Raw genomic sequence first — 24,473 nt, forward strand, 5'->3', positions numbered from 1 at the left:
GTCAGCACCGAGTTGTTGTGGATACCAACCACTTGTGGACCTCTGGCAATAAAGGTGTCCAAAATTAGTCAATGTTTGACAGCTGTTTTTATTTAAAGAAAAAGTACTGGATGCTCTTTCTTGGACATCTTTGTCTTTATTTACTATTACTTCTCAAGTAAACTGTCAGGGTTCATTCATGAATGCTCAGAGTCTTTTTATTATATAAAAACACAGAGTCCTGCATTTGCTAAACCGTGGTAATGACTTTGTGGGAAGTCTAATGGCAGAGCAGAGGTAGAAACAAATTCATTCCTGACTTTAACAAATTGTTGTTTCAGGACTTTGGCTGTAATCTTTAGTTGCTTTGGGAGCAGGCCGTGCAGAATCCTATCTGTAGCCAGTCCTGTCCTTCGCTTGCTCTTTCCAAATTCTGAGGAATTGAAGAGTATTTTAGAAATTGTTACCATGACTAAAACAAGGGTCAAAGATGAGGCTTTTAATTTGTAGAATCATATAGTGTTTTGCGTTGGAAAGGACATTAAAGATCATGTAGTTCCAACCCCTGCTGTGGGCAGGGACACCTCCCACTAGACCAAGTTGCTCAAAGCCCCATCCAAGCAGCCCTTGAACATTGCCAGGGATGGGACATCCACAACTTTCCTGGGCAACCTGTTCCAGTGCCTCACCTCCTGCATAGTGAAGAATTTTTTTCATAATGTTTTTCTCCAGTGATGTACATTGGGTGAAAAAAAAAAAAGAAAAAAGAATTCTGATCATGTGTTTTGTGTTTCAGGAATTAAAATGGCAGGAGAAGATTCCTATATTATGGGAGTGTCTGATCCCCAAGTAAGTGGATTTGTGTATTTTTGATATCTTTGTATTTTCTCCTAGCACTCTGTTCTGGATTCCTCTCATATTGTCCTGTCATTTCCTAGGCTTTACAACGTGGAGACATAAAAGCACTCTAGTTACTGGCAGAAAAGAGGTTTGGGGAAATGTAGGGGTTTTTTCTCTAAGGCGTTTTTATGTGACCTGCAAAGTGCCTTGCCACTGGTGAAATGCTGAAGTGAAAAGGAAAGCAAGGCCTGCTGAAAGAAGCAATTGAAAAAATACTAATTTTTTTTGCCCTGCCTGCTTGTGATGCTTGCTCTGAAATTTATTCTGTGGTTTCTTTGTTTTCTATCTGAAAACAAAGCCCATTAGGCCCTAAAAGGCCCCTTTGTATGATTTTTTGTGAAATTTTCATTGATGGTGGTGACTGAAATGTTCATTTGCTCACACAGATCAGAAGGCCTAGCTCTTCAGAAGCTCTTCCTGATCTATTGGGTCATTTCATGATTCATTTGAATTATGAAATTGATGCTTGAATGAAAAGTTTGAGATAATTTCTACCGAATTTCCAAAAAGAAACTGTTTTCTTCCATATGCTGGCTGCACTTTGGAAGAAGATAGTTTTATACCTGACAACATTTACCATGAGTTAAGACATGTCAGCATTCAAAAAACAAACAAACCCCTAACTTTAACCTGGTTATACTGTTTTCTTGCATTACAGCTTGTAAATATATTTACGTAAGGAATGTAGTCTGGTGGGGTTTAGTCACAGAAGTGAAAATGAAAACTCACAGGGCCTCACTTAGAAACCTTGCTGAGCTCAGTGTGGTCTCATGATACTGGTGGAACTTGGTCAGTACTATCAGCTTTGCTTGCACTGCTGTTACCAACAAAGATAAAATACATATAAAATATTTGTGTACTGCACTGGTGTGTTTGCAGTCTCAATATTTGCAGAGAACTTTAAAATTCTTTGCTGATAGATGTTTTATAAAGTTATGTATATGTGTAGTAATGAAGATTATGTTTTCTTTTGACCTAGATGTTTGCAATGGATCAGTTCATGGGAATGAATGCATTATTTAATAATACGAATTACATCACTTCAGACTTACCACTACGAACAGGTAGGAACCGTTGCTATTTGACTATGCTATTGTCCTGCTGTTTCCTTCAGTTTACTTTTTTGTGAAGTTCTTTTCAGAGGCTTTTCTGTTTACACGCTTGTATTTCATAATGTGAGACCTCAAGGTTGTCAACTAGGCTTTTTATTACACCCTTATGCATCTCTTCCTTACCATCAAGAAACTTCCAACAGTAAGGCAAGTCTGATTTTCTTCTGGCTTGTACAGAAACTGAAAGTTTCAATTGGCTTAATGGTTTGAGTGGCCTGTTTGAAAGCATCTTCAGCGACCTACATGTTTGTATTGCCAAATGCAACATGTACTTTATTTTTGATTTTGAATGGTGTTTCATCTGTTGTAATAATTATTAAGGCACTTGGTTTTCACTAATAACATGTAGAATATGTTCAACTTCCTGTATCATTTGAATCTGTTTTTCCTTTCGGTGACTTGTCTGTTTCCTGTAAAATGGCAATCTGGTATTAAAGGGACCTGACCATTTCCTGAATAATAACACAAGTTTGAAAGTTCAGAGTTGAATTTTGCAACCAACTGCTGCAAATAGTCAGATACTGTTCTGTAGAGGTCTGATACGCAGTTCTTCCAGTATGGTTTCGCAACAGTTGTATCAAATAGAAGTGTGTTATATCTCAGCCAATAGCTTGATCAGTCTTGATCTGGTTTTGGTTATTAAATTTCTTTATAAGTATTACTTCTCACTTAAATATAAAAAACTCTTTTTTCCTGAATAGTTTTATTAGAATAACTGATATGAAAGGAGGAAGGAAATAAAAATTTATTGAAATATGTGAGTTTTTTTTTCTCAATATATATGTCCAATAATGTAACTTCAGTATAGCCATTACTGTCTTTTAACATGACAACTTTTTGTTGTTGACCTGTTTGTTGTATCAGGGTGTAACTGGTATCTTCTGTGTTGCAAATTGGTTTTTTTTTTTATTTTTGGTTGAAAATGCAAGTCACTTTTGTGCAGTATTTGATACATTTGACAGCAGCGATGGTGTGATGGGTAAAATGAAATAAAAAAATAGCTTTTAAATTAATAGGTAAAATTACACTGTAAAATAACAATAAATGCTGATTTAAAAATAAAAACTGAGGCATGCTTATTGCTTCAGTGTTTACTGGTTTAAACAATATTCAGTTTTCTTGGCTGAGTAGTAGCAAGAAAGCATAAAGAAACGTACGTACAGATAGTTTTGTTTCAACATAAAATGTTCTGATGAGCAAAGCTCTTGAGAAGTATGGAGAAGCATCCAACAAATTAATGCTGAAATCATTTGTGTTATGTTTTTACGAAGGCAGATAAAATTGTTCGGTAAGATTCATCTGTGTAGGCTCTTGGCTGAATAGTAGCAAGAAAGCATAAAGAAACATGTACGTACAGATAGTTTTGTTTCAACATAAAATGTTCTGATGAGCAAAGCTCTTGAGAAGTATGGAGAAGCATCCAACAAATTAATGCTGAAATCATTTGTGTTATGTTTTTACGAAGGCAGATAAAATTGTTCGGTAAGATTCATCTGTGCAGGCTTAAAGGGCTTGTGCATTGTATACCAAGGGGTTTTTTTGCTGTTGTCCCAGAGTTTCTGTGGAACAAATAAGGTTATTGGAATTTTGATTTTTCCATAATGATCTCTTACACATACCTTTTAAAGTTGCTCTGTACTCCTCATGCCAGACTCATTCCATACAAATTATTCAGATATATAAAGCTGATTTTCAGATATCTCTGTCCTGTCTGAAGTAGAAAAAAGCTGTTTTTAAAACCATATGGGGGAGTCAAGAATTCACTGAGTTCTGCAGTCACAGAAAACTCTTACTGGGCTAAGTCTAGCTCTATGAAAAAGGCTATTTTTTAGTGGCACTGCTCTTGTATACAGATGCACTATAGGAGGTACAAAATGGTATTTAATAAAGAATTATGGATTTCAGGTTTTCACAAGCAGAAAGTTAACCACAAGTTTTAGAAAAAGTTACCATTTCAGTGGGATCTGTTGATGCCATAGTGATTCTGTTTCTTGGGAAGTATCAATATAATGCTTACTTCCTCCCCTGCTTGAGACTATGTTGTGTTAATTACTATAGACTAGTTCTTCAGTTATAAGGTAATAAAAGAACTTGTATATTATGCTTTAGTTGTTTCCAAGCAGGAACTAATGATTTCTTTTTACACAGCAAGGCCAGTAAAAAAGTCTCTTGGGACTTTCCAAAAGTACTTTCAGCTGGGGTATGGAGAGGGTAACATAAGTGTTCTAAAAAGGATTTTTCTCTAGGACAGATGGATGATTTAAAAAGAAAGAACTGAAGATGTTAATTGTTCCTCATCATTTGGTGTGGTACCTACATCTTTCAATCTGTGCACTCATACATGCACAATGTCAGACTTACTACATTGGCAGACAGGTTTAATTTATAACTGTAGATTGCCGTATCATGCCAGTGTAGCTGAATCAATAGATAGCTGGGGAATTTGGGGACTTTCTGATGATAGACGTTCTGCTGTTATGTTAACATTTACAGTAACAGTAGAAAACCTTTGAGATGTCAGGACAAGGACTTTCTCAATGAGGTTGTCGGTGCTCAAGGGTCTTTGCTTGCTTCTTTTTCTCTCTCGTGTGTCAGTTTTAAGTAAAAACTTGCCTTGGTTATTTTGGCTTTACAGCTGTAGTAGGTAGTTATGTGGTTCAAGTTCTACATTTACATCTAATTCTAGAAAGAGAAGTAGTTTCTCTGTGTCTTTGGTGGTAAAAAAATGTATGTATAGCAGTGCAAACTGCAGAACTGAGCTGTGTGTGTAAAACATCGCCATCAGCAAAGGCAGTATGTCATGAAGTCAGCCACCTCTTTGACTCATTGGCAAGTATCCTGCCTTTGAGAGTTACTAGTCCTCAGTGGCATCTGGGATGGAGTGAGCATTATCCATGACATGTATTTAGGCAGTGTAAAAGCAGATACGCATCAGTGTGATGTCCGCTGTGGAGTGGAGGGACAAAGTGATGCCTTAAATTGGAGAGGAAATGGGCAAAGCATTTTAGAGTTTTGGGTGTTTCTTACTTCCTCCTGATTATTCAAGGCCATCTACAACCATGTAACATAGCAATCTGTGTGCCAGTTAGAGGTGATTTGGGGAGGTAGGGGCTCTGGTCTAAATAGCTGTTGGCATTACAGTGTTGTGGTTTTGAACCTGTGAAGTTGAAGCAGGGCTGTCAGCAGCTGAACAGTGTTGCCTGGAGGCTGCTAAAATTATTTTCTAGTATTTCTTTAACCGCCTCTGCCCAACCGTCTGGGATGCTGTTGAGAAATGAAAAGGGCACGGGTGAAAAAGGAAGGCACTTACAAAAAACTTTGTTTCATATTTTTTCAGAGAGGTAATGTTAGAGATTCAAGGAGGCCTGGCCATCACCGCAAGTTAGATGAGTGTTCATTTTCCCTGTCCCATAGCACTGGCCCTAATCTTCAGAAGCATGAGCAGACTTGCATATTGCGTCTGGTGTTTTTTCTAGATCTCTGTGTTTCTATTTTGAAGAGTGAACAGAAAGAAGACAGAGGTTAAGCAAAGCCCATGAAGCCCATGTGCTGCTTGCTTTAAACATCATTCTTTGAATGCTGAAGAGCTGAGATGCAAGAGAGTGTTCCTGTGCAGGTGAATCACTGAGCGGGAGGACATACAAATGCTATTGTAGGCCTTCAGGAAGGATAAAACACCAGATCTAGAGTCTGAGCTTGTAGCAGCAAGGAACCACAGCCAGGATGGACACAAGACTGTTTGTGTTGGATTTAACAATCAAAACCTAGAGACTACGAGCATTTTCGTCCATGTCCACAGAGTAAAATAGTGCACAATTACAAGGGTGAGATGCCTGTTCTGGGGGACCCACTAACTGAGAGGACGTGAGGGGGGCTTCACCACAGCTGCTTGCAGGTTAAATTGAATGGCCTCAGGTACTAGGTAAGTGGTTAGATAAAGGGTCCCACTGGTCCTACGGTTCTACAAGTGGGTTAGTATCCCACTAACCTCACAAGACACCTTTTTTCTTGACTTTGCTATCACGGGAAGAAGGTACCAAAAAGGAGCTTAAGATGAGTGCTCCTTTAGGAAGTGTGTGTGCAGGGTGGGGCCTGTCAAGAGGAAGAAAGAATGTTAAGTGGTAGGAGTGTCAAGATGCAGGAGGGCCTCTGACTCAGGCAGGAAGGAAAATGAAGAAATGTAGCAGTTGAAGAAGACGTGGGGAAGTCGGACTGTGACGCAGGCTGGCGGGGAGGCAGTGGGATGCGAGTCAGTCTGTGGCAACCAAGGCGAGAAGACAGAAAAGGAAGCACTTGAAGCATACCCAGGATGAGGCAGTCTGCACTAATCCTCCTCCAGGCCAGAGGGCTGCATGTTTTAGTTGCAGTTCTTAGCTCTTCTGGCTACAGCAGTGCCAGGCAAGTCATGAGGAGCGCTCATGTTAAAACTTGGCTCTTGGCAATGGTGAGAGTCACCTCTGTGTAGAGGCCAGCTCCATGTCCGTATGCTGCTTCAGCCTCTCTGCAGGGCGAAAGTAGAACTTAAGCCATGCATTAAGCAGCGTTCCTTCTTGTGGTTATTTAACACTTAAGAGGGGGCTGCTTGTTAAACAAGAACTTGAAGCAAGCAACTTTCCAGCCTTGAACAGGGGTGCAAAAAATCATCACAAATCCTATTGTTACTGGTCCCTTTTACAAGGTGAACATCTTCAGGTTGCTGTTGTCTGTCTACTTAAACCGGACATGCCTACTAATAAAAGCGACATATTAACATCTTCCCTGTTCAGAATACTAGACGTCTTTTCTTTTCCCCATGGGAAAAGGTGAGAGAGAGAAAGAAGGAACCACACACAGCTGATATTAGGCTGTCTAATGTACTACTGGGAAGTATTCAGAATTTAGTGCAGACGGCTGTATGACACCTTGCACTAAGTGAGCAGCAGGTCAAAGGAGGTTCCTGCCTCTCTACTCTGTTCTTGTGAGACCCCATTTGGAGCACTGCGTGCAGTTGTGGTGACCTCAACATAAAAAGGACATGGAGCTGGTGGAGCAAGTCCACAGGAGGGCCACGAGGATGATCAGGGGGCTGGAGCACCTCCTGTATGAAGACAGGATGAGAAAGTTGGGGCTGTTCAGCCTGGAGAAGAAAAGCTGCGTGGAGACCTCATAGCAGCCTTCCAGTATCAGCCTACTAGGATGCTGGAGAGGGACTCTTCATCAGGGACTGCAGTGACAGGACAAGGGGTAATGGGTTCAAACTTAAACAGGGGAAGTTTAGGTTAGATATGAGGAAGAAGTTCTTTACTGTGAGGGTGGTGAGGCACTGGAATGGATTGTCCAGAGAAGTGGTAAATGCTCCATCCCCATCAGTGTTCCAGGCCAGGTTGGACAGAGCCTTGGGTGACATGGTGTAGTGTGAGGCATCCCTGCCCGTGGCAGGAGGGTTAGAACTAGATGATCTTAAGGTCCTTTCCAACCCTAACCATTCTATGATACAATTCTATGATTCTAAGTAAAATCTTTTTTACAGTCAAAGTAATAGGCTGTTGATGCTTGCAGGTTACTTTGAATGTTGCTGGTTTATTTTTAAATAGTATTTCAGATGTAATTAAGTGCCTTGCATCAGAGTGCCTCCTCTGTACTGTTCAGTTGGTATACCAGAGAATCACTTAGTCGTTGTAAAAAAGGCCATGTTTAGTTACCAAACCCAAAGGTTAAAATAAAGACCTCACAAAACTTTGTTTTAAATACGTTGGTATATGATTCATGATAACAGATATTTAATTTGCTTTTGCACATTTATATTGCACATTTTTTGCGCTTTCCTAGTATTAGAATGTAAGATCTATTTTTTTTTTAGTCACTATATTTGTATGCTTTTTGTAAGCTTTTTTCCAAGAGGCCATAAGAACCACAATCCTAAATTTCAATTTTCCTGAGTTTTCACAAGTGCTGTGCAAGGTGAAAGCATTTCTGCAGCACAAAGGATTCCCCTTGGTCTTTCCAATAGGCCAACATAGTGTATATCACTCTCTTAGGAGTTTGTATTTCCTTATGCTGAGGAAATGTTGGAACTTGGGTCTACTGTATCCTGGGGGACTGCTGCAGCCCCTTAGCTGTTGGTTAAATGAGCACTTCATTTTCTGGCTAATGCATAAGAAAAAGCAGTAGTATCTTGTGCCAATACTAACCTAGTGTATATGCCTTGAAAATGAATTCCTAAGGGGAGAACAGCCAAAGAACAATTACTTGGCAGATCCTGCCCTGGAGGCTTGGTTGAAAGTTGAACTACACAGTTGTATTTTAGGTGCATATTTCTGCCGGTGCTCAGAAGATACAAGGCCTCTGGATTGTTCAGGTATAAAATTTTACATGCCTAAAGCATGAGGTGTGTTAGAGGTCTGTGAACAGAGGTCTTAAATTTAAGTGCTGACATAATGCTTAAACTCAGCTCATCTTGACTCCATGTTACAGACAAAAACTGTACATAAAGCTGCACGGAAGCTAGGTATTACTGTGTCTTTTAAAGTTTCTGAAGTCCAAACTATTTTTCATTCTTTCTAATGTCAGAGGTTGTGTATATGGTCTTGAGGCAATTGTTTTGCATGGCTTCAAGATTTTAATTTTAGCACCATTTACTTCTTCACTGGAAAAGCGTTGGACTTGGGAAATAAATCTTTCTATGTGAAATTGTTGTGACTGGCGTTTGCAATGTAACTTTGGCATGAAGCTAATTCACTTGCTGAGTTGGGTAACTTCAACAGCAAAATACTAATGCCATCTATTAGCATATTTATCAAAACTTCTGTGTTGAGAGAAGCCTGTTCAGTTAAGACCTGTGTTGACTAAAGACATGAAGGTCTATTTTATTAAAGTGAATTTGTATTGAGGAGCTGAGAAGGATGCATGTAGTTATATTGCAAAGTATAAATTAATGAATCCTCTGCCATTTTTAATTCAGTTAACATTAAGCCCATTGGCAAATGGAAGTTGATGCAAGTATGTAGTTCTTTGCTGAAGCCAGGTACTACCAACTCAAGGTAGCAGGTTGGTGTGGTACTTACAGGTGGTGCAGTTGTTCAGAGGCAGATTATACCTGGATGTTGGCATGGCATGGTATGGTTTTAATAGAAGGGCACATGATGATACATGATTTCAACAGTGCTATAGCTGGCAAAATACTGTGTAGATATTCACAGTGAAGCTGTCATTTGGTATCTGCTTTGATATCAATTGAATATTTAGCATTGAGGAAGAAGTTCTTCACAGTGAGGGTGGTGAGACACTGGAATACGTTGCCCAAGGAAGCTGTGAATGCTCCAACCCTGGCGGTGTTCAAGGCCAGATTGGACAGAGCCTTGGGCGACATAGTTTAGTGTGAGGTGTCCCTGCTCATGGCAGGGGGGTTGGAACTAGATGATCTTAAGGTCCTTTCCACCCCTAACTATTCTGTGATTCTATGATTGAAATCCAAACCTTCTCTTCTGCTTAGCAAGAGGCAGGAAAGAAATCACACCCCTGAGAACTGTCGTTTTCAGACTCAGAAGTAGCTTGCATTTTAAGAGGTATTTCACAGCCATCCATGTAGAGAGCTTTCCTTCTCAATGTAACAATTGATCAGGTGATGAGTTCTTAACTCTGCTGGCATTGAATTCTCATTGGATTTAGGTCTGCTCAAAGGCTATTTAAACTGGTTTATGGTGTGAAGTTAGACACTGTTCAGACAGTGGTGCAATACTGAAAGTTGTTTAAGGAAGCCTTCTTTTAAAGACACAAATAGAATTTTAGTAGAAAGTAATACTGCAGCATCATGCACAAACATGGATTTCCTTACAGTCTGCGTTTGTAGTGAAATAGACTGTGTTCAGTGTTTTTAGAGGCACAGCAAAACTGTATATATAAAAGTGAATCTGAAATTATTAAAAGAATGTAAATTGTTTAGTATCCTCAATTCCAGGTTGGTTTTTTTTGTTTTTTTTTTTTAAGCAGTTCTGACTGTTAGGGCATGTTGAGACAGCTTAAATTCCTTCTATATTCCATACCTCAGAGCTTCCCATTGGCTGTCGCTAGACATTCAAAAGCACCTATTGAGTAGGAAGCCCTAGGGCCAAAAGCCTGTGAGTATAGTCTTTAGAGCCCAAGGGGTTTAGATACAAAAGTTAACCTTAGCTAACGAAGGCCCGGCTGCTTGTCAGTGCCAAGGGGAGGATCCTGCTCTTACCCTTGCAGGTCTTAAGTGAGTGCTCAGAGTTGCCCATTTAGGCTCTCTGAGCTAAAATTAACTTTTTTGAGTTAATCCTTCTTACTCTGCTGGTCTTCGGGAACTGACATGACAGACTGTAAAGCAATTAAATTATTTATTAACATTTAAGTACAGAAGATGCTTAGATGCTTTCCAAAATTTTCTCTCAAGACATTCAAGGACATCGCTTTCACCCTTGCAATTTATGTGTCATAGTAATAGAAATTTGATTTCTATTATGACTTTCCTTTCTTTTATTTTAGCAGATGGACCGTATCTTCAAATCATAGAACAGCCAAAACAGGTAAGAAGAGCACTACATTTTGAAAATCTTTAAGGTACCTATGTCACTATATTCAGCTTTAAATAAAATTATGACTTAAGATGAGAAAAAGTATTGAAGAGGTTGAACTCTCATAACAAATGTGGCACTAAAACATGACCCGTTTTTCCTCTCACGTTTGTAGTTAAATTGTTTCCTGTTTTGTTCTGTTTTCATCTTTGTGTCTCTCTGGAAGTTTCATAAGACCAAAAAAAAAAAAAAAAACCAACCCAAAACCCAAGAAAACCAAAAAAACAAACCAGAACTGAGAGTTTTAAACAAATGTCTTTTTAAGTACACACTCTTCATCTTAGAAATGGCTCTTACAGTACCCCTGTATTTTGAAACGTAAATGATTAGACCAAACGTGGAAAATTTTCAGAATTTGTTTCATGTTTCTTGAAACTCATGAAGGAAATCTAGCAGCATTTCACTCTGCTCCCAGGTTACGAGAACTTTGGCTTGTGCTTTGTCATTGCAAAGAAATTCTGTTGTCCTTTGAGATTCCTTTCATCACAGTCGTCTGTTTTGATAACCAAGATAAATACTTGAATGAAACTTTTTTCGTGACAAGTGGGTGTCTAACAAACACTGACTTGTGCTCCTCTGCCAGTATAGAAGTCATCCCAATGCACGGGTTATTTTTCATTCAACTGAGGTACAGAGTAATAGCTGGGTGAAGATTGTCCTGAATTATACCAGGGTATTGTTCCCTTTTTAGCTGGTGGCCTCAGCACTTACAATTCATCCTAAAGCTATTACAGTATGGAGACCTTTCCTGCGTCTCCCGGTCACTTGCATAAAATCCTACCTTATGGAGCTGTTCAGTAGACAGGGGAAGAGGGTGACTAAAAGCTGTTCCGTCTTCCCCTTGGTCTTCTGCAGAAACATGCCACAATCCAGCCTTCCTAGCAGGAGGCAGTAGAGAACCTTTATTTCATCCACAGACCAAATCAGTTTTGTGCTTGAGCATCCCTCCAGGAATAAGGACACTTCATGGTCACAGGTGAAATAGCAGTGTACTGTGAACTCACAAGAATACGCTCCCTTTTCCTTGTTCCTTTACTTCATCCCAAATCAGGCTGTGTCTTTGCATGGTGGAGCCTACAGTACCTAAGGGGAAACCATTGTTTCCATGCATGACTTCTCAGCAAGTAGCTCCTATAGTGGAGTACCCGTTTGGCAAGCTGGGCAATGGATTATAACAGGGTGATGAGCGTGATCCAACAGCAGAGTGGAGTGCTTGTGATCATTTTTGGAGCAGAGACAGCTGTGGTGGGATTAAGACTGTATGTGGAAAACATAGCTAGCATAGCAAAGGCAGTAGGCTGGGGAAGGCCATGCAGATGATGGATCTGTTGGCTTGAAGACATAGAGGTGAAGAGAGACTAGGTTGTCTCATGCGTAGTGACTGCAGAGGTTGCTTTGACTTTTGGACACCTTGAGTTCAAGCTCACTGTAGCTGGGCACTTTACTTGCAATATAGTCAATTAACCATAGGAAGGCAAATACATGTTTAAGTATGAATACATTGTCTGATATCTGAATAAAAATCAGATCTTTACATTTGCCTGGAAAACAAGCTCTTAAACTGAAAAGACTTCGGTGAGGTAGGTATGGAAGCTAATGATCACAGAGTAATTTTTGAACTGTGTCAGCTAATACAGACTTTGAATCCGGAGTTGTCTATTATGAAAAAGGAGCTGAATGATTTTTGATGAAGAATACACCACTAACTGGCACTGTTTGGACTTACTTTGGGAGCCCTGTATAAGACAGAGATTTTGCCAGAAATTGGACAGACTGGGGAATAGATCTGAAAGTATTCAAAGTTGGGGGCCACAAGAAGTAATGTAATGAAGTAGGCTTAGAGTTATCAAGTACATGTGCTTAAGAGTTGCATCTTTTGCATCTTACAGATTATCCTGTAAAGTAAAGGGGGTATTAGTTCCTGTAAATAAAAATGCAGTAAATGGATAGCTGTACTCTAGAGTGGTTGCTGATATCCTAAAGTTCCCTAAAGTATATTCAGACATCTGTTTATGTAGCTGAGATGAAAACCCGACCATTCAACGTCTCCTGAAGTTTTTGTGCTGTTTCTGGACACTGCTTGGAGATACAGTTTTCACATGCTCGCTCTTCCCAGAAGGAAGAAACATTTCTGTTTCATCCTTTTTCTCTCTTCTGTATGATGCTTTGGACTTCCTTGGTTATTACTGGCTTCAGTTTTCTCTACCTAGCGGCAATCATGGGAGAAAGTATCTGCTCTTGCATTCTCTATCTGTTAATTTTTATCTTGTTTTCAGAGTATAAATAGCTCTCTGCTTCAAAATATCTTCTCTTACTGAAAGAAAAATTTCATGTTGCTGCTCAGTATAGAATTGAGACTAGAACAGTTTCTCCAGGGCACAGTTCAATGGTGCTTTGTGAACCAGCACTCAGACAACATTTCAGGGATGAGCAGATAGAACTTTTCTGTTTGTGGGCGGTTTGGGTAAGCCTTGTTTGTGTGTGTGTGTGTGCATGTGCACTCGTTTGCATGTGCTATTTTGTTTCAGTTTTGTTCTAAACAGCATTCAAGTTTCTTTTATTTCCACAGAGGGGGTTTCGTTTCCGATACGTATGTGAAGGGCCTTCACATGGTGGGCTTCCTGGTGCTTCTAGTGAAAAGAACAAAAAGTCATACCCTCAGGTCAAAGTAAGTACATGAATCATTAATTTTGCAAGTTGAATGCATGTATCGTATGTATGCATATAGGACCTTGCTGGATATCAACATGAATTGGAATGAAATTACTCAAGAGTGATTGCATTTCAATCTCAATTTTCAAAATGTAATTGATTTTGAAAAGGAAGTTGACTTCATATTTTTTAATTTATTTTGGCACAGTGTTTATCTACCAACAGTTGAGAAGTAAGCTTTCCTGCACTTACCTCCTCATTGCCGTGTGCAGACTGATGGAGCTGTTCCTTAAGATGCAGTTTAGCATAAAGCAAGTCCTGAAATGCTCAATTACTCCACTTCTAGCATATTGCAAAGCTTTAGCATGAGTCTGGTCAGTTACTTTGCTTCACTTTAAGATGCTGTTTACCAAGTTTTCCTTCTTTTTCTGTTCATGTTACACCTTACTCAATATCTCTACGACACTCAGTTCTTAAGGACTTAATTCCTTTAAAGTCAACAGAAAACTTCTCATTTTAATAGGAGTAGCATTATGTTCATGTGTTCACTGAACATTTTTCATTGACTTTTTTTCCCCCCTGGAAAAAATTCAGAGATATTAATCAAAGAAACATTCTGTGCTAGTACAATATGAAGATTATAACACTGGTGATTAATCATTCTAGGATTAGAGACAAGCTGTCTTTACCTATGGTTCTTGCAGCACGTTCTTTTTCCATGGACGTGGGGAAAAGTTACACTGTCTCTTTTCAGTGTTTTTCTTAACTTGAACTATTGCACTAGAGGTTGTTTCATGAGGAGCGGGGTTAATGTATTTTAATTCTGGTGTTATCTCTTAATGTATTTAAATTCTGGCATTATCTCTTACTTTCCTTTATGGGGAGAGAAGGGGAGGGAAGAGCAGCAAATAGTCAGCCTCTGTGTTGGTCTGTGCCACTCCTCAGCTTTCTCAGCAGTATGTGTTTAGTTCTTATGCAGTTCTTGAGAAAGGCTAGAGTTTGGAACAGTTGCATCTCCATCATGAATCAGTATGAGCATGACTCAATGGAAAATATCAGCATTGGCTGAGATAGCCTAGGGTGTTAATCTTGCGAATTGAGAAGAGGCTGGGAAAGCTAATTTCATATAACCTTGCAAAATCCCTATGAAAAATTACTAGCCCAGGCAAAGGATCTGCTTGCTTTTCCCTGTCCTACTCTAATGGTAATGTTGAACCAATGAATAAAATTGCACTGGTATGTTCAGATACAGTTTATCTCAGTTGAGCCAGATCTTTGGATTCCAATCCAATCTATATTGATAACAATACAACTGATATTTTATAAAGGTGTGGTGGGTCACACAATAGCATGACAAGGAGATAGGCAATGAGGAGTTATACAGGAAATGGAATTTCTCTGCTCAGTAAAGTAGAAAGCAGAATGTTGTTTGGCTTTCCATCAAACCTTCTGTTTTCATTGATAATCAGATTTTAATTTCATCTAAAGCTTAGACATACATGCACATACACATGTGTGTCCCTTCCCCTTCCTCCCTCTCATCCTACTATGTGCATCTGGGTTTTCTCTAGTACAGATCCCCACATGGCAACACCTGCTGGGAGAGGCTGGCAAGGGAACACAACAAGTAAATTCCTCAAGGCCATAGCTTGTTAGTGCCTGTTGTTGATTTAAGTGGTGCCAGTAAAGACAGAAGTGTTTCACACCTTTTCCTGTAAGTCTCTTCTGTGTTTTGTCAAAGGGTGCTCACCTTGTCATAACTGAGGTGAGCACAGTTGAAGACTGCTACTTTTTATTGCATTAGGGTTTTTTGGTTTCGTTTGGTTTAGTCTTTTTTTAACTCTTGTGCCAAGAATTTCACCATAAAGCCTCCATTAGTTGATGACAGTGCTGTGAAAGGACAGTAGTGTGAACTTTGGCTGTACTGTGAAAAGGAAATTTTGTGACAGATCTTTAAACCTCGGGCATGGTGTGGTCAGTGTAGCTACCATTAGAATCTCTTCTGCTTGGCCAACTCTGCACAGAAAGCTGATGTAATTTACCAGTAGCAACTATGGGATATCCTGAAAATAGACATCTTCAGTGCATGTAGCTGAGCTGGAACACATCAAGATGTGTCTTTCATTTATGGGCTGAGTGCTGAAGACTTTGCTGTGTCTCTAAGCAAGACATTTTGGTAATTAATTACATATTTAACCACCTCCTGTACAGTGTATGAAGAGGTGGTGTAGGTGAGGAGTTAATATAGCAATTCTACAGTGCTAGTCTTTACACTTAAGGCAAATCTGCATTTGCCAGCTGGGTGCAATTGATTTAAAAAATCTTGTTTTAGCAGCACAGTAATGACAAACGGAGTCTAGATAACAGTAATGTTTTTCTATAATATAAAAATTGGGATTGATTAATCTTTATGGATTTATATATCTTTGTTTAACCCTGTCTTTGCTAACAGCAATCGTTATATGTATAAAACATCTTACATTTTCAGAGGATTTTGTATAACTGCATGTAGTTACGGAGAGCACACAAGTTGTAGATACTGAACACGTTATAATGAAGTTGCATTTCATGACAAGTTTCATGATTAAAGTAGAAAACTACTTAAAGTTCTTCATTTAAATTTCATTTTTGTCTGCTTAATGTAACACAACGCTGGAAAATTTTGCTATCTAGAGTAGTTGAAATCAAAGCTCCTGAGCTTCTTATTTATTGTTAACTTTTTGTTTAGGGGAACAATCAATAGTTTACAAAGAAAGAATAAAACTGGATTGTCTAATATTTATCACCAGCTTACTTAACTATCTAAAAATTTTATTCAGAATTTGCTTGGTTTTATGTATGTGAAGAACTGTGAGAAAACTTGCACAGAAGATTTCCACTGGCCTTCTTATGTGTTTACCGTGTGTGTCTTGATCTTGTGTACTGACGTTAGTGTAGGCATACTCATATTTTACACTGAAGTACTTGATCCAGTTTTGGGTGTGAAAAGAATTTGCTCAGAATAGTGGTGTGAAGGATATGTCCTGAATTTTCTTCTCCTTGGGGGCAAATCTCTGTGGGTGACTGCGAACTCAGGTTGCCTATTCTCTGTGAGCAGGATGCAAATTAGCTCCAGCCCAGAGACTGAGTAACCGATGGCGCAGAGGTGTGCCCGAGCTGATGAGCACCATCTCTCTGCCAAAGAGTTAGGACATTGTGCAGTTCAGCTTGTGGATCAAAGCTGCGTAACAGTTAGGCAGCCCTGAACTCAGGTACCCAACAGGCTGAATATGGAGCAGTGAGTCCCTGTAGTTGGGACCCTAAAGCAGAGCACCTAACTATTTTTTGGCATGAGGTTGACCTCACATTCAGAGGATCAGAAGATCTTCAGCTCCCATTGGTTTAAATTACATTGCTTATTCTTAGACCTTAAAGTAGTCAGTGGCCTAAATGATTTGTACCATGCTTGAAATATTTTCTTAAACTAGCAATTGGAGAAAAAAAAAAGTTGCTGTCCTGTGAAAACATACTGTTTATAAAGTGTGAGTGATGCCTTATCTGTGAAACACTTATTGTATGTGCGTACTGAGGGCAGCACTAGTCACACTCTGAAGATTAGGCAGGATTGGGGGTATAGTTGCTATATACTATAGTCACTATAACAAAATGACTGGAAGAGAAATAGGTATTCTTGTAGTTGCTGGCTTTGTTCGTTTGACATGGTCTTTTCTGTCGTTGGCCAGTTGGTTTTATTTCTTGCTTAGAAGAGTAACCGGAAAAAACATCATTGAAGTAGGAAAATGTTCTGTAAGTTTTTGTGAAGTTTCAGAAACTGTAAAAAATGGTCTAGGGTCTGGATTGCAGAAGGATGTGAAATAACTGAACAAACTTCCAACTCTTGTTTTGAAATTGACACAATTTCAAGTTCACAGGGTCCTTTTAATCTCTTAAACAAATCTCTCTCAAACAGAAAAACCAGATAAATGTGAGCCTGCAGCATTTTAACTTTGTCAGATTAGATCAATTGAATGCTGCTTTAGTACAGGATGTAATCAAGTATTACAGCTATGCTCTTCCCAGGAACTGCTTATTTTCTTTTTCTCCCCTGTCTGTAATTTGACATTTGGTAGCTATGTTTTTTCACATCACCACTCTGAATTTGAGCAGTACAGCACCCACATGCTATCTCTCTTGTGCTGAGTATGTGTTTTTGTGTCAACAACGTAATCCTACCTCTATATTGATTTCTATAGATATTTGGCATTGTAATATACTGTCTACCTTTTAATGCCTTTGACAGCGATTTTTAAGTTCTTACATAAACAACTATCACCTTTTACGTATCTTAGTGCTAGAATAAATTTTAAGTTATTCTGAAATTGTGATACTGGATGATTCAAATATACTGAAAAATTATTTCAGACTTAGTTTGTGGTACATAAGGATATTTAACCACTGAGGCTATTTTGTGGGGCACTGAACCTGGATGTCTCAAAGTCAAGTGGGAAGATCTGTCTGTAAGAAATACAGGTAGGAAATAGTTCAGAAACATTCTGTATAGCCCTTGCTACATAGGACATTGGACTGGATGACAGAAGCAGTCCCTTATTGCCTTGTGACCTACATAAAGTATTACCTTTTAAGAACCCTTTTGTTTTTCCCCTGAGAGGGACTACAAAGATCATGCTGAGCTGAGTAACGGGGAGATTGCAATCTGGTTACCACTGCAGTTATATGTTCTTCTTTCAGAGGCTGGAAAGTCCTTGACGTGCAGCAGTCCTACGTATGGTTTCACTGTGGTTTCTACAGCTGATGCAGGATTGTCTTGAACTTTTCTGATGTGATACTAGAACATGTGTGTTACTCATAATGAATATAACGCTATAGATGTGCTGGGAACTTCATAGCAGGGACAGGCTTGCTTAGTGAGAAATGAAAATGAGTTTTTTAAAGCCTTCCTCTTGAAAAGTTAATTGTAGTAGTGGGGGTGATGTGTAGCACCAAACACCATCATTTTTATTTTCATATGATTTTGTGAAAGTTACATAGGGATGGATCCTTGCTTTGTCTCACTGCTGGTAAATGGTGGAAATGGTGGAGCAGTGATTATTCTGCATCTCTTTGTTGTTTCAGTTCAGGAAGGATTACAATTTGGAAACAGGAGGGAAGCACGGGTGCGCCATCTTTTGTGTTTTAGAAATCTGCACGTATAAAATGCACATTACTACAGTATTACACAGTTAACTAGTAGGCAGTGAGTAATGAGAGGACTTCTGCACACCTGTTTCTCCTGGAACAGCTCTTTCATAGTTGGGATTTTTGGTTTTGCTTTTAGCAGTGAATAGGAAGATGGGAGGACATGTGTTGTACGTATGCAGTGTTTCAGCTGTGATGGAATGAGTTCAAAAGAGGGGTTAACTGGAGTGAGGGAAGCTAGCAGGACATATTAATATGGTAAAATCATGGCAATCCCTGGTTATCAGCATTTTATCAGCAATATAACCTTGAGTATTCAGTTCATCACAGATTCATCGCTTTAATGTTTATCGTGATCTTTTAATACCTTGGTTGATTAGATCTGTTCGCTGCTGTAATACAAAGAACTTTGCCCAAGGCAAATTAAAAGAAAAATTAGAGGAGGAGGGGAAAAAACCAAGACTGATAAAAGGGTTAATTAAGTGAATTGGAAGGGAAGGTAATGTTTGCTTTTTTAAAAGTGGGGTAGTTGTATATTCAGCGTAATCTGAAAGTGGTACGTAACTGATAAGTGACTTGAAGAATTTTACTTGTAAGGAAAGAAAATAAAGTTCTAAATAATGCATATAAAGCAAATAATTTACCAATACAGTAAGTTATTAGTAATTTTAGGTTGTTTAAGGGCATTACTCGACATAACAATTTTAAAAGTGTATGGTGATTAGAAACTATAACAGAAAATGTGTTGGTATAGCATATTGAACTGACAAAATGCCTACAAGTATAAAATTAATTCACTTTAAGACCTTTACCTGAAGAGTCATTGTAATGGGGCCAAAATTTGTAGAACAGTCATAATATTTAAAAATACTTCTAAGTTTTTTCAAATTGGGCAGGGGTTTTTGTTAAGTATGTACATTTTCTGTGTGCTTCTTCATATGTAACTGTTTATTGTGAATTCAGTGTACTAACTGAAATTTCAGAAGGGCAATGTGGAGTTACTGGCCAGAGTGTAAAACCAAGATTCATGATTTGGGAAACAGAAGGTTGCTTTCCTTTAGCTTTGTTTTATTTCTTAGCTTTTTCTGTCGTTTCTCCTGCCATTTTATATGTCAAGCCTAATTGTTGGCTTTTCTTTGTGATGATCTGGTACAGTTAGTTTGTATTTCATGAGGAAATGCATACACACTTCTATGTAAGTTCAGTTTTGCTTTACCGACAGAAAACACTCGACTGGAATCATTGCTTCTTACATTAAAAAAACCTCAAACAAATAATCCCACTTTTTTATATATTTATTTACAGATTTGCAATTATGTTGGACCCGCAAAAGTAATCGTCCAGTTAGTTACTAATGGGAAATACGTCCACTTACATGCTCACAGCTTGGTGGGTAAATTTTGTGAAGATGGAGTATGCACTGTTAATGCAGGACCTAAAGACATGGTTGTAGGGTAAGTCTGTCAACTCATTTGTAAAGTTGGGCTAAAGGAGGGAGAATCAAGTATAAGCATTGTAAGAAGCAATACAAAAGTACTATGGAGAGGCAGCTAACTGGTCTTCACACTCTGATCTGTGTTTTGTTTGTATCTTAAATAGAAAAATAAATGGGATGTCTGTTTACTTCTGCAGAATTTGCCCTGAGCAAGCTAAATAGGTTTAAGCAAATAATTTTCACTTTAGAATTTGTAGAATTTCAATCTCTTGTTGTGCAGTCCAAGTTTGTATCCTAAGCCCATTCTTTAAAATGTAAGTAGTTTTGATCAAAGAGAAAGACTGTGAAATTGCTTCTGTTACAGTTTTGATCCATATTTTACTTTTGCTGAAATCTGCCAGTAGGAATATAGTAAAGAGAAAAGCACTAGGAAAATAGGGTTAGTAAATTTGAAATTAATGCAAGACACGTATAAACATGAAAATACTAAATGAGTCAAACTTTTTAAGTTTAAAGCAGTAAGATTGTAGTGAAATTGTAGTAGTTCTGTTCTTTAATTTAAAAGAATAATTGTTTATATCAGTAAATGGAGCTGAGGCTTCTGTCTACATTTTCAGGCTTAGATCAGGTTTCATGCTGGCTGTGAGTTTTAGTTCTGTGATCTCAAGAATGTCTTTGTTGGTGAAGAAGATGAAGTTTAAAAACCTGAGAAGGTTGGGAGAGAGAGATTCTTTTAAACTGTAACTTTTGATGTCCGAGCCCAGTGCACTGGCTTTACCAAGCACAACAATTTAAATAGCTTTATTTGAAATGTTCCTTTTCATCTTGAAAAGTTTGGCTCATTTCCAAACCTGTCTTGTTTTTCATCAGATGTTTAGAAACAGCTCTCCTATCCTCGATTGACCCACATGAAAAATGAGTTATTGTTTTGTTTTCATACTTCCAGATCTAATTGATTTTTAAACATGCCAGGAGATTTTTATAAAAGCACATCTTGTTATTATGGAAGTTTTAATTCAAATAGATACCTGAAGTGTCTTGCTGAATGTCCAGAGCCTTGCTTAAAACATTTCCTTTGGAAAACGTTGCACTGTTTTTAGTTTCTTAGCTTGATCTCCAAATCATTTTGAACAGATGGAGCTTATTCTGAGCAGTTGCTCTGTATAACCATATGTAATAGCCACATTATAGGATGAAATACTAATGTCATTGCCAGGGCAAGCAAACAGAGTGTGACAGCCAGATTTTCAAATGTTTTGTAAGTTGCTTCCACAGTGTAAGTCTGAAACCTAATACTTAACTCTTATGCCTTGGGAAAATCCCAAGCACCCATACGATTGCTGCCATATAATGGCGCACATTTTATGTGTTCTGTAAGCTTGGATTTTTCTTACTGGAAGATTTGCCCTCAAGAATTAATAGTGCCTAAATAAGCCTGTAGAATCTATCCATTGACTTCAGTTGTGTAGCTGCCTCTGGTGAGAGAGACACTGCATGCAGCAGGTTTGGCATAAAGAATCAATAAGATGTTTCCCTTGATCAAAACTTGGCAGGTTTGCAAATCTTGGAATACTTCATGTCACAAAAAAGAAAGTATTTGAAACTCTGGAAACACGCATGATAGATGCTTGCAAAAAAGGATACAACCCAGGACTCTTGGTGCATCCTGAACTTGGCTATCTTCAGGCAGAAGGATGTGGAGACAGACAGCTAACTGGTATGTAGAACTGATGGCCTGGTTTTAATAGGTCTTTTAGTAAAAAAAAGGTTTAGCTTCTGAAAACACAGATTCTTAGAGAAAGGCCTTCGATAGGAAGACAGCCTATGTCTGTGTACTTTAAGAGGTGGTGTGTTGTTGCTGTGTTTTAGAGAGTCTGAATGAAGGGCTCTTTGCTGTCAACACACACATGGGAATAGAGCAACTTCCTTCCATAGCTGCCTGTACCCATCTCTGCACCTGTATTTCACTGGTCTTATCCTGTTTAATGAGATGATAAACAGCCATTTTGCATTATTGCTGCAAGACATGATATCCTTAAGTAACTTAGGGACCTTCTTTTGAGAATACTCTTTCATTCAGCTGAATTTCACCTATATCCTGTAAAATGAGCTGCAGCCACACTGCCAAAGTTGCAGAGGGCAAAGGCAGGAACAGGGAGAACTAAGAACCTCCTGTTGTAGAAGATCAGGTTTCAGACCATCTAAGGAACCTGATGGCACACAAGTCCATGGGACTTGATGAGATGTATCTGCAGGTCCTGAGGGAACTGGTGGATGAAGTTGCCAAGCCTCCATCCATCATATTTGAGAAGTCTTGGCAGTCTGGTGAAGTTCCCACTGACTGGAAAAGGGGAAATATAACCCGTTTTTAAAAAAAGAAAAACAAAGACCCAGGGGACTACAGGCAGGTCAGTCTCACCTTGGTGCCAGTCAAGATCATGGAGTAGATCCTCCTAGAAACTATGCTGAAGCACATGGAAAATAAGGAGGTGATCGGCCACAGCCAACATGGTTTCACTAAGGGCAAGTTGTGCTTGACAAATTTGGTGGCCTTCTACAATGGGGTATGGCATTGGTGGATAAGGGAAGAGAGACTGACATTATCCACCTGAACTTGTGCAGAGTGTTTGACAACATCCTTGTCTCTAAACTGGAGAGGCATGGGTTTGACGGTTGGACCACTCAGTGGATGAGGAATTGGCTGGGTGGCCACAGAGTTGTGGTCAATGGCTTGATGTCCAAGTGAAGACCAGTGACAAGTGGTGTTCTTCAGAAGTCATTACTGGGACTGATCCTGTTCAACATCTATGTCGGAGACATGGGCAGTGGGATTGTGTGCACCCTCAGCAAGTTTGATGAAGACACTGAGCTGTGTGGTGCGGTTGACACACTGGAGGGAAGGGATGCCATCCAGAGGGACCTTGACACACGTGAGAGGTGGGCCAGTGCGAACCTCATGATCAGCAGAGCCAAGTGCAAGGTCGTGCACATGCGTCAGAGTAATCCCAGGCACAAATACAGGTTGGGCAGAAAATGGATTGAGAGCAGCCCTGAGGAGGACTTTGGGTTTTGGTTGATGAGAAGCCCAATATAAGCCAGCAGTGTGCGCTCACAGCCCAGCAAGCCAGCTGTATCCTGGGCTGCATCAAAAGGAGCATGACCAGCAAGTCGAGGGAGGTGATTCTCCCCCTCCTGCTCTGCACTTGTGAAACCCCATCTGGAGTACTGCATCCAGGTCTGTCGCCCCCAAAATAAGAATGATGGAGAGCTGTTGAAGTGAGTCCAGGGGAGACCGCAATGATGATCAGGGGGCTGGAGCACCTCTCCTGTGAAGACAGGCTGAGAGAGTTGGGGTTGTCCAGCCTGAAGAAGAGAAGGCTCCGGGGAGGCTTTATAGCAGCCTTTGAGTACCTAAAGGGGAACAACAAGAAATCTGGAGAAGGACTTTTTACAAGGCCATGCTGAGATAGGACAAGGAGGAATTGTTTCAAACTGAAGAAGGGGAGATTTAGGTTAGACATTAGGAGAAATTATTTTTTGTGAGAGTGGTGAGACACTGGCATACCAAATGTGTGAAGTTGTGTTGGCCCCACCCCTGGCAGTGTTCAAGGCGAGGTTGGATGGGGCTTTGAGCAACCTGGTCTAGTGGAATTGGTCTCTGCCTGTGGCAGGGAGGTTGGAACTAGATGGTCTTTAAGGTCCCTTCCAACTCAAACCACTCTATGATTCTGTGATACTAAATTAAGTCATTTCCTCACTTATTGGTGCCTTCTGATAGTAATGGTTGGAAAATGCTTTCTTTGATTTGTTATGGGTCTACTCCTTGAGTTAATTCATCTGTCTGCTTATCGGTTCCAGAACGAGAAAGAGAAATTATTCGTCAGGCAGCAGCACAGCAGACTAAAGAAATGGATCTCAGTGTGGTGCGTCTGATGTTTACAGCCTTTCTCCCTGACAGCAATGGTAGTTTCACACGGAAACTTGATCCTGTTATATCAGATGCAATATATGACAGCAGTAAGTATATTTAGCTTTAATTAATTTTTTAATAAGGGGGGAGCTTTTGTACATGCAAAAATGATGTGTAGATAATGCTGTGGGTAGATTCATCTAGCTCTGCTGCTTGCCCGTTATTTGATCAATAACAAGCAAGTAGCCCATGCATAACTGGCCCCATGTCTACCCAAATACATGTTATCATTCTGGGTTTTAATAGATGGTGACGTAAGCTGTAAAGGAAGTTGATATTTTGCTGTTAGCATGTTTAATCCTGCCACTTTTATTATGAGGATTTTGTAAATTCTTGTTACATTCATAAGAAGTGCTTGAATTTTGCAGAGTTTTCACTTGTTTTCTGTGACAAAGCCTTGTCATGTAAGATGTGAGGAAAAAATTACTTTGCTTCAGTCATTGTTGAAAATCTGACTCCTTTTAGTTTTGCTGACTATCTGCTTGTCCTTGTTTTGTGAGACAACACAACTAGGGTTCTCAGTCCTTTAGACCTGTCAGGTTTTATTTTATGCTTCTGTTACATCCCTCTGTCTTTTTTCTAAGTGAATCTTTTAACTTCATGTTTTCCTTTGTGCTTTTCAATTCTACTTACTCATATATATGTTATATGTTATACCTGTTTATATATATATAATA

The 24,473-nt window shown here is 39.2% G+C and overlaps 1 protein-coding gene across 2 annotated transcripts; it reads left to right on the forward strand.

Annotated features, from left to right (window-relative positions):
* The first annotated feature begins 795 nt into the window (after positions 1 to 795).
* LOC104406552 (nuclear factor NF-kappa-B p105 subunit-like) lies at positions 796 to 18,234 on the forward strand. Of its 2 annotated transcripts, none has more exons than XM_010015568.1 (5): positions 796 to 832; positions 1,859 to 1,943; positions 10,479 to 10,516; positions 13,134 to 13,232; positions 17,863 to 18,229. In XM_010015568.1, the coding sequence occupies exons 2-5, from the start codon at positions 1,859 to 1,861 to the stop codon at positions 18,022 to 18,024; spliced, it is 384 nt and encodes a 127-aa protein (XP_010013870.1). In that variant the 5' UTR covers positions 796 to 832; the 3' UTR covers positions 18,025 to 18,229. The 2 variants fall into 2 exon arrangements, with proteins under 2 accessions (XP_010013870.1, XP_010013869.1); XM_010015567.1 differs by having other exon boundaries at positions 802 to 828; positions 17,863 to 18,234.
* The last annotated feature ends 6,239 nt before the right edge of the window (positions 18,235 to 24,473 follow it).

This window comes from Nestor notabilis, unplaced genomic scaffold (genome assembly GCF_000696875.1).
Source record: "Nestor notabilis isolate BGI_N333 unplaced genomic scaffold, ASM69687v1 scaffold15855, whole genome shotgun sequence".
NCBI classification, from domain to species: Eukaryota; Metazoa; Chordata; class Aves; order Psittaciformes; family Psittacidae; genus Nestor; species Nestor notabilis.

Excerpts from the sequence above, each read along its gene's own strand:
- LOC104406552 (XM_010015567.1), top strand. The coding sequence starts at position 808 with ATGGGAGTGTCTGATCCCCAA. Across the intron at positions 829-1,858 it reads TGGGAGTGTCTGATCCCCAA|ATGTTTGCAATGGATCAGTT; the intron begins GTAAGTGGATTT and ends CTTTTGACCTAG. Across the intron at positions 10,517-13,133 it reads TCATAGAACAGCCAAAACAG|AGGGGGTTTCGTTTCCGATA; the intron begins GTAAGAAGAGCA and ends TTATTTCCACAG.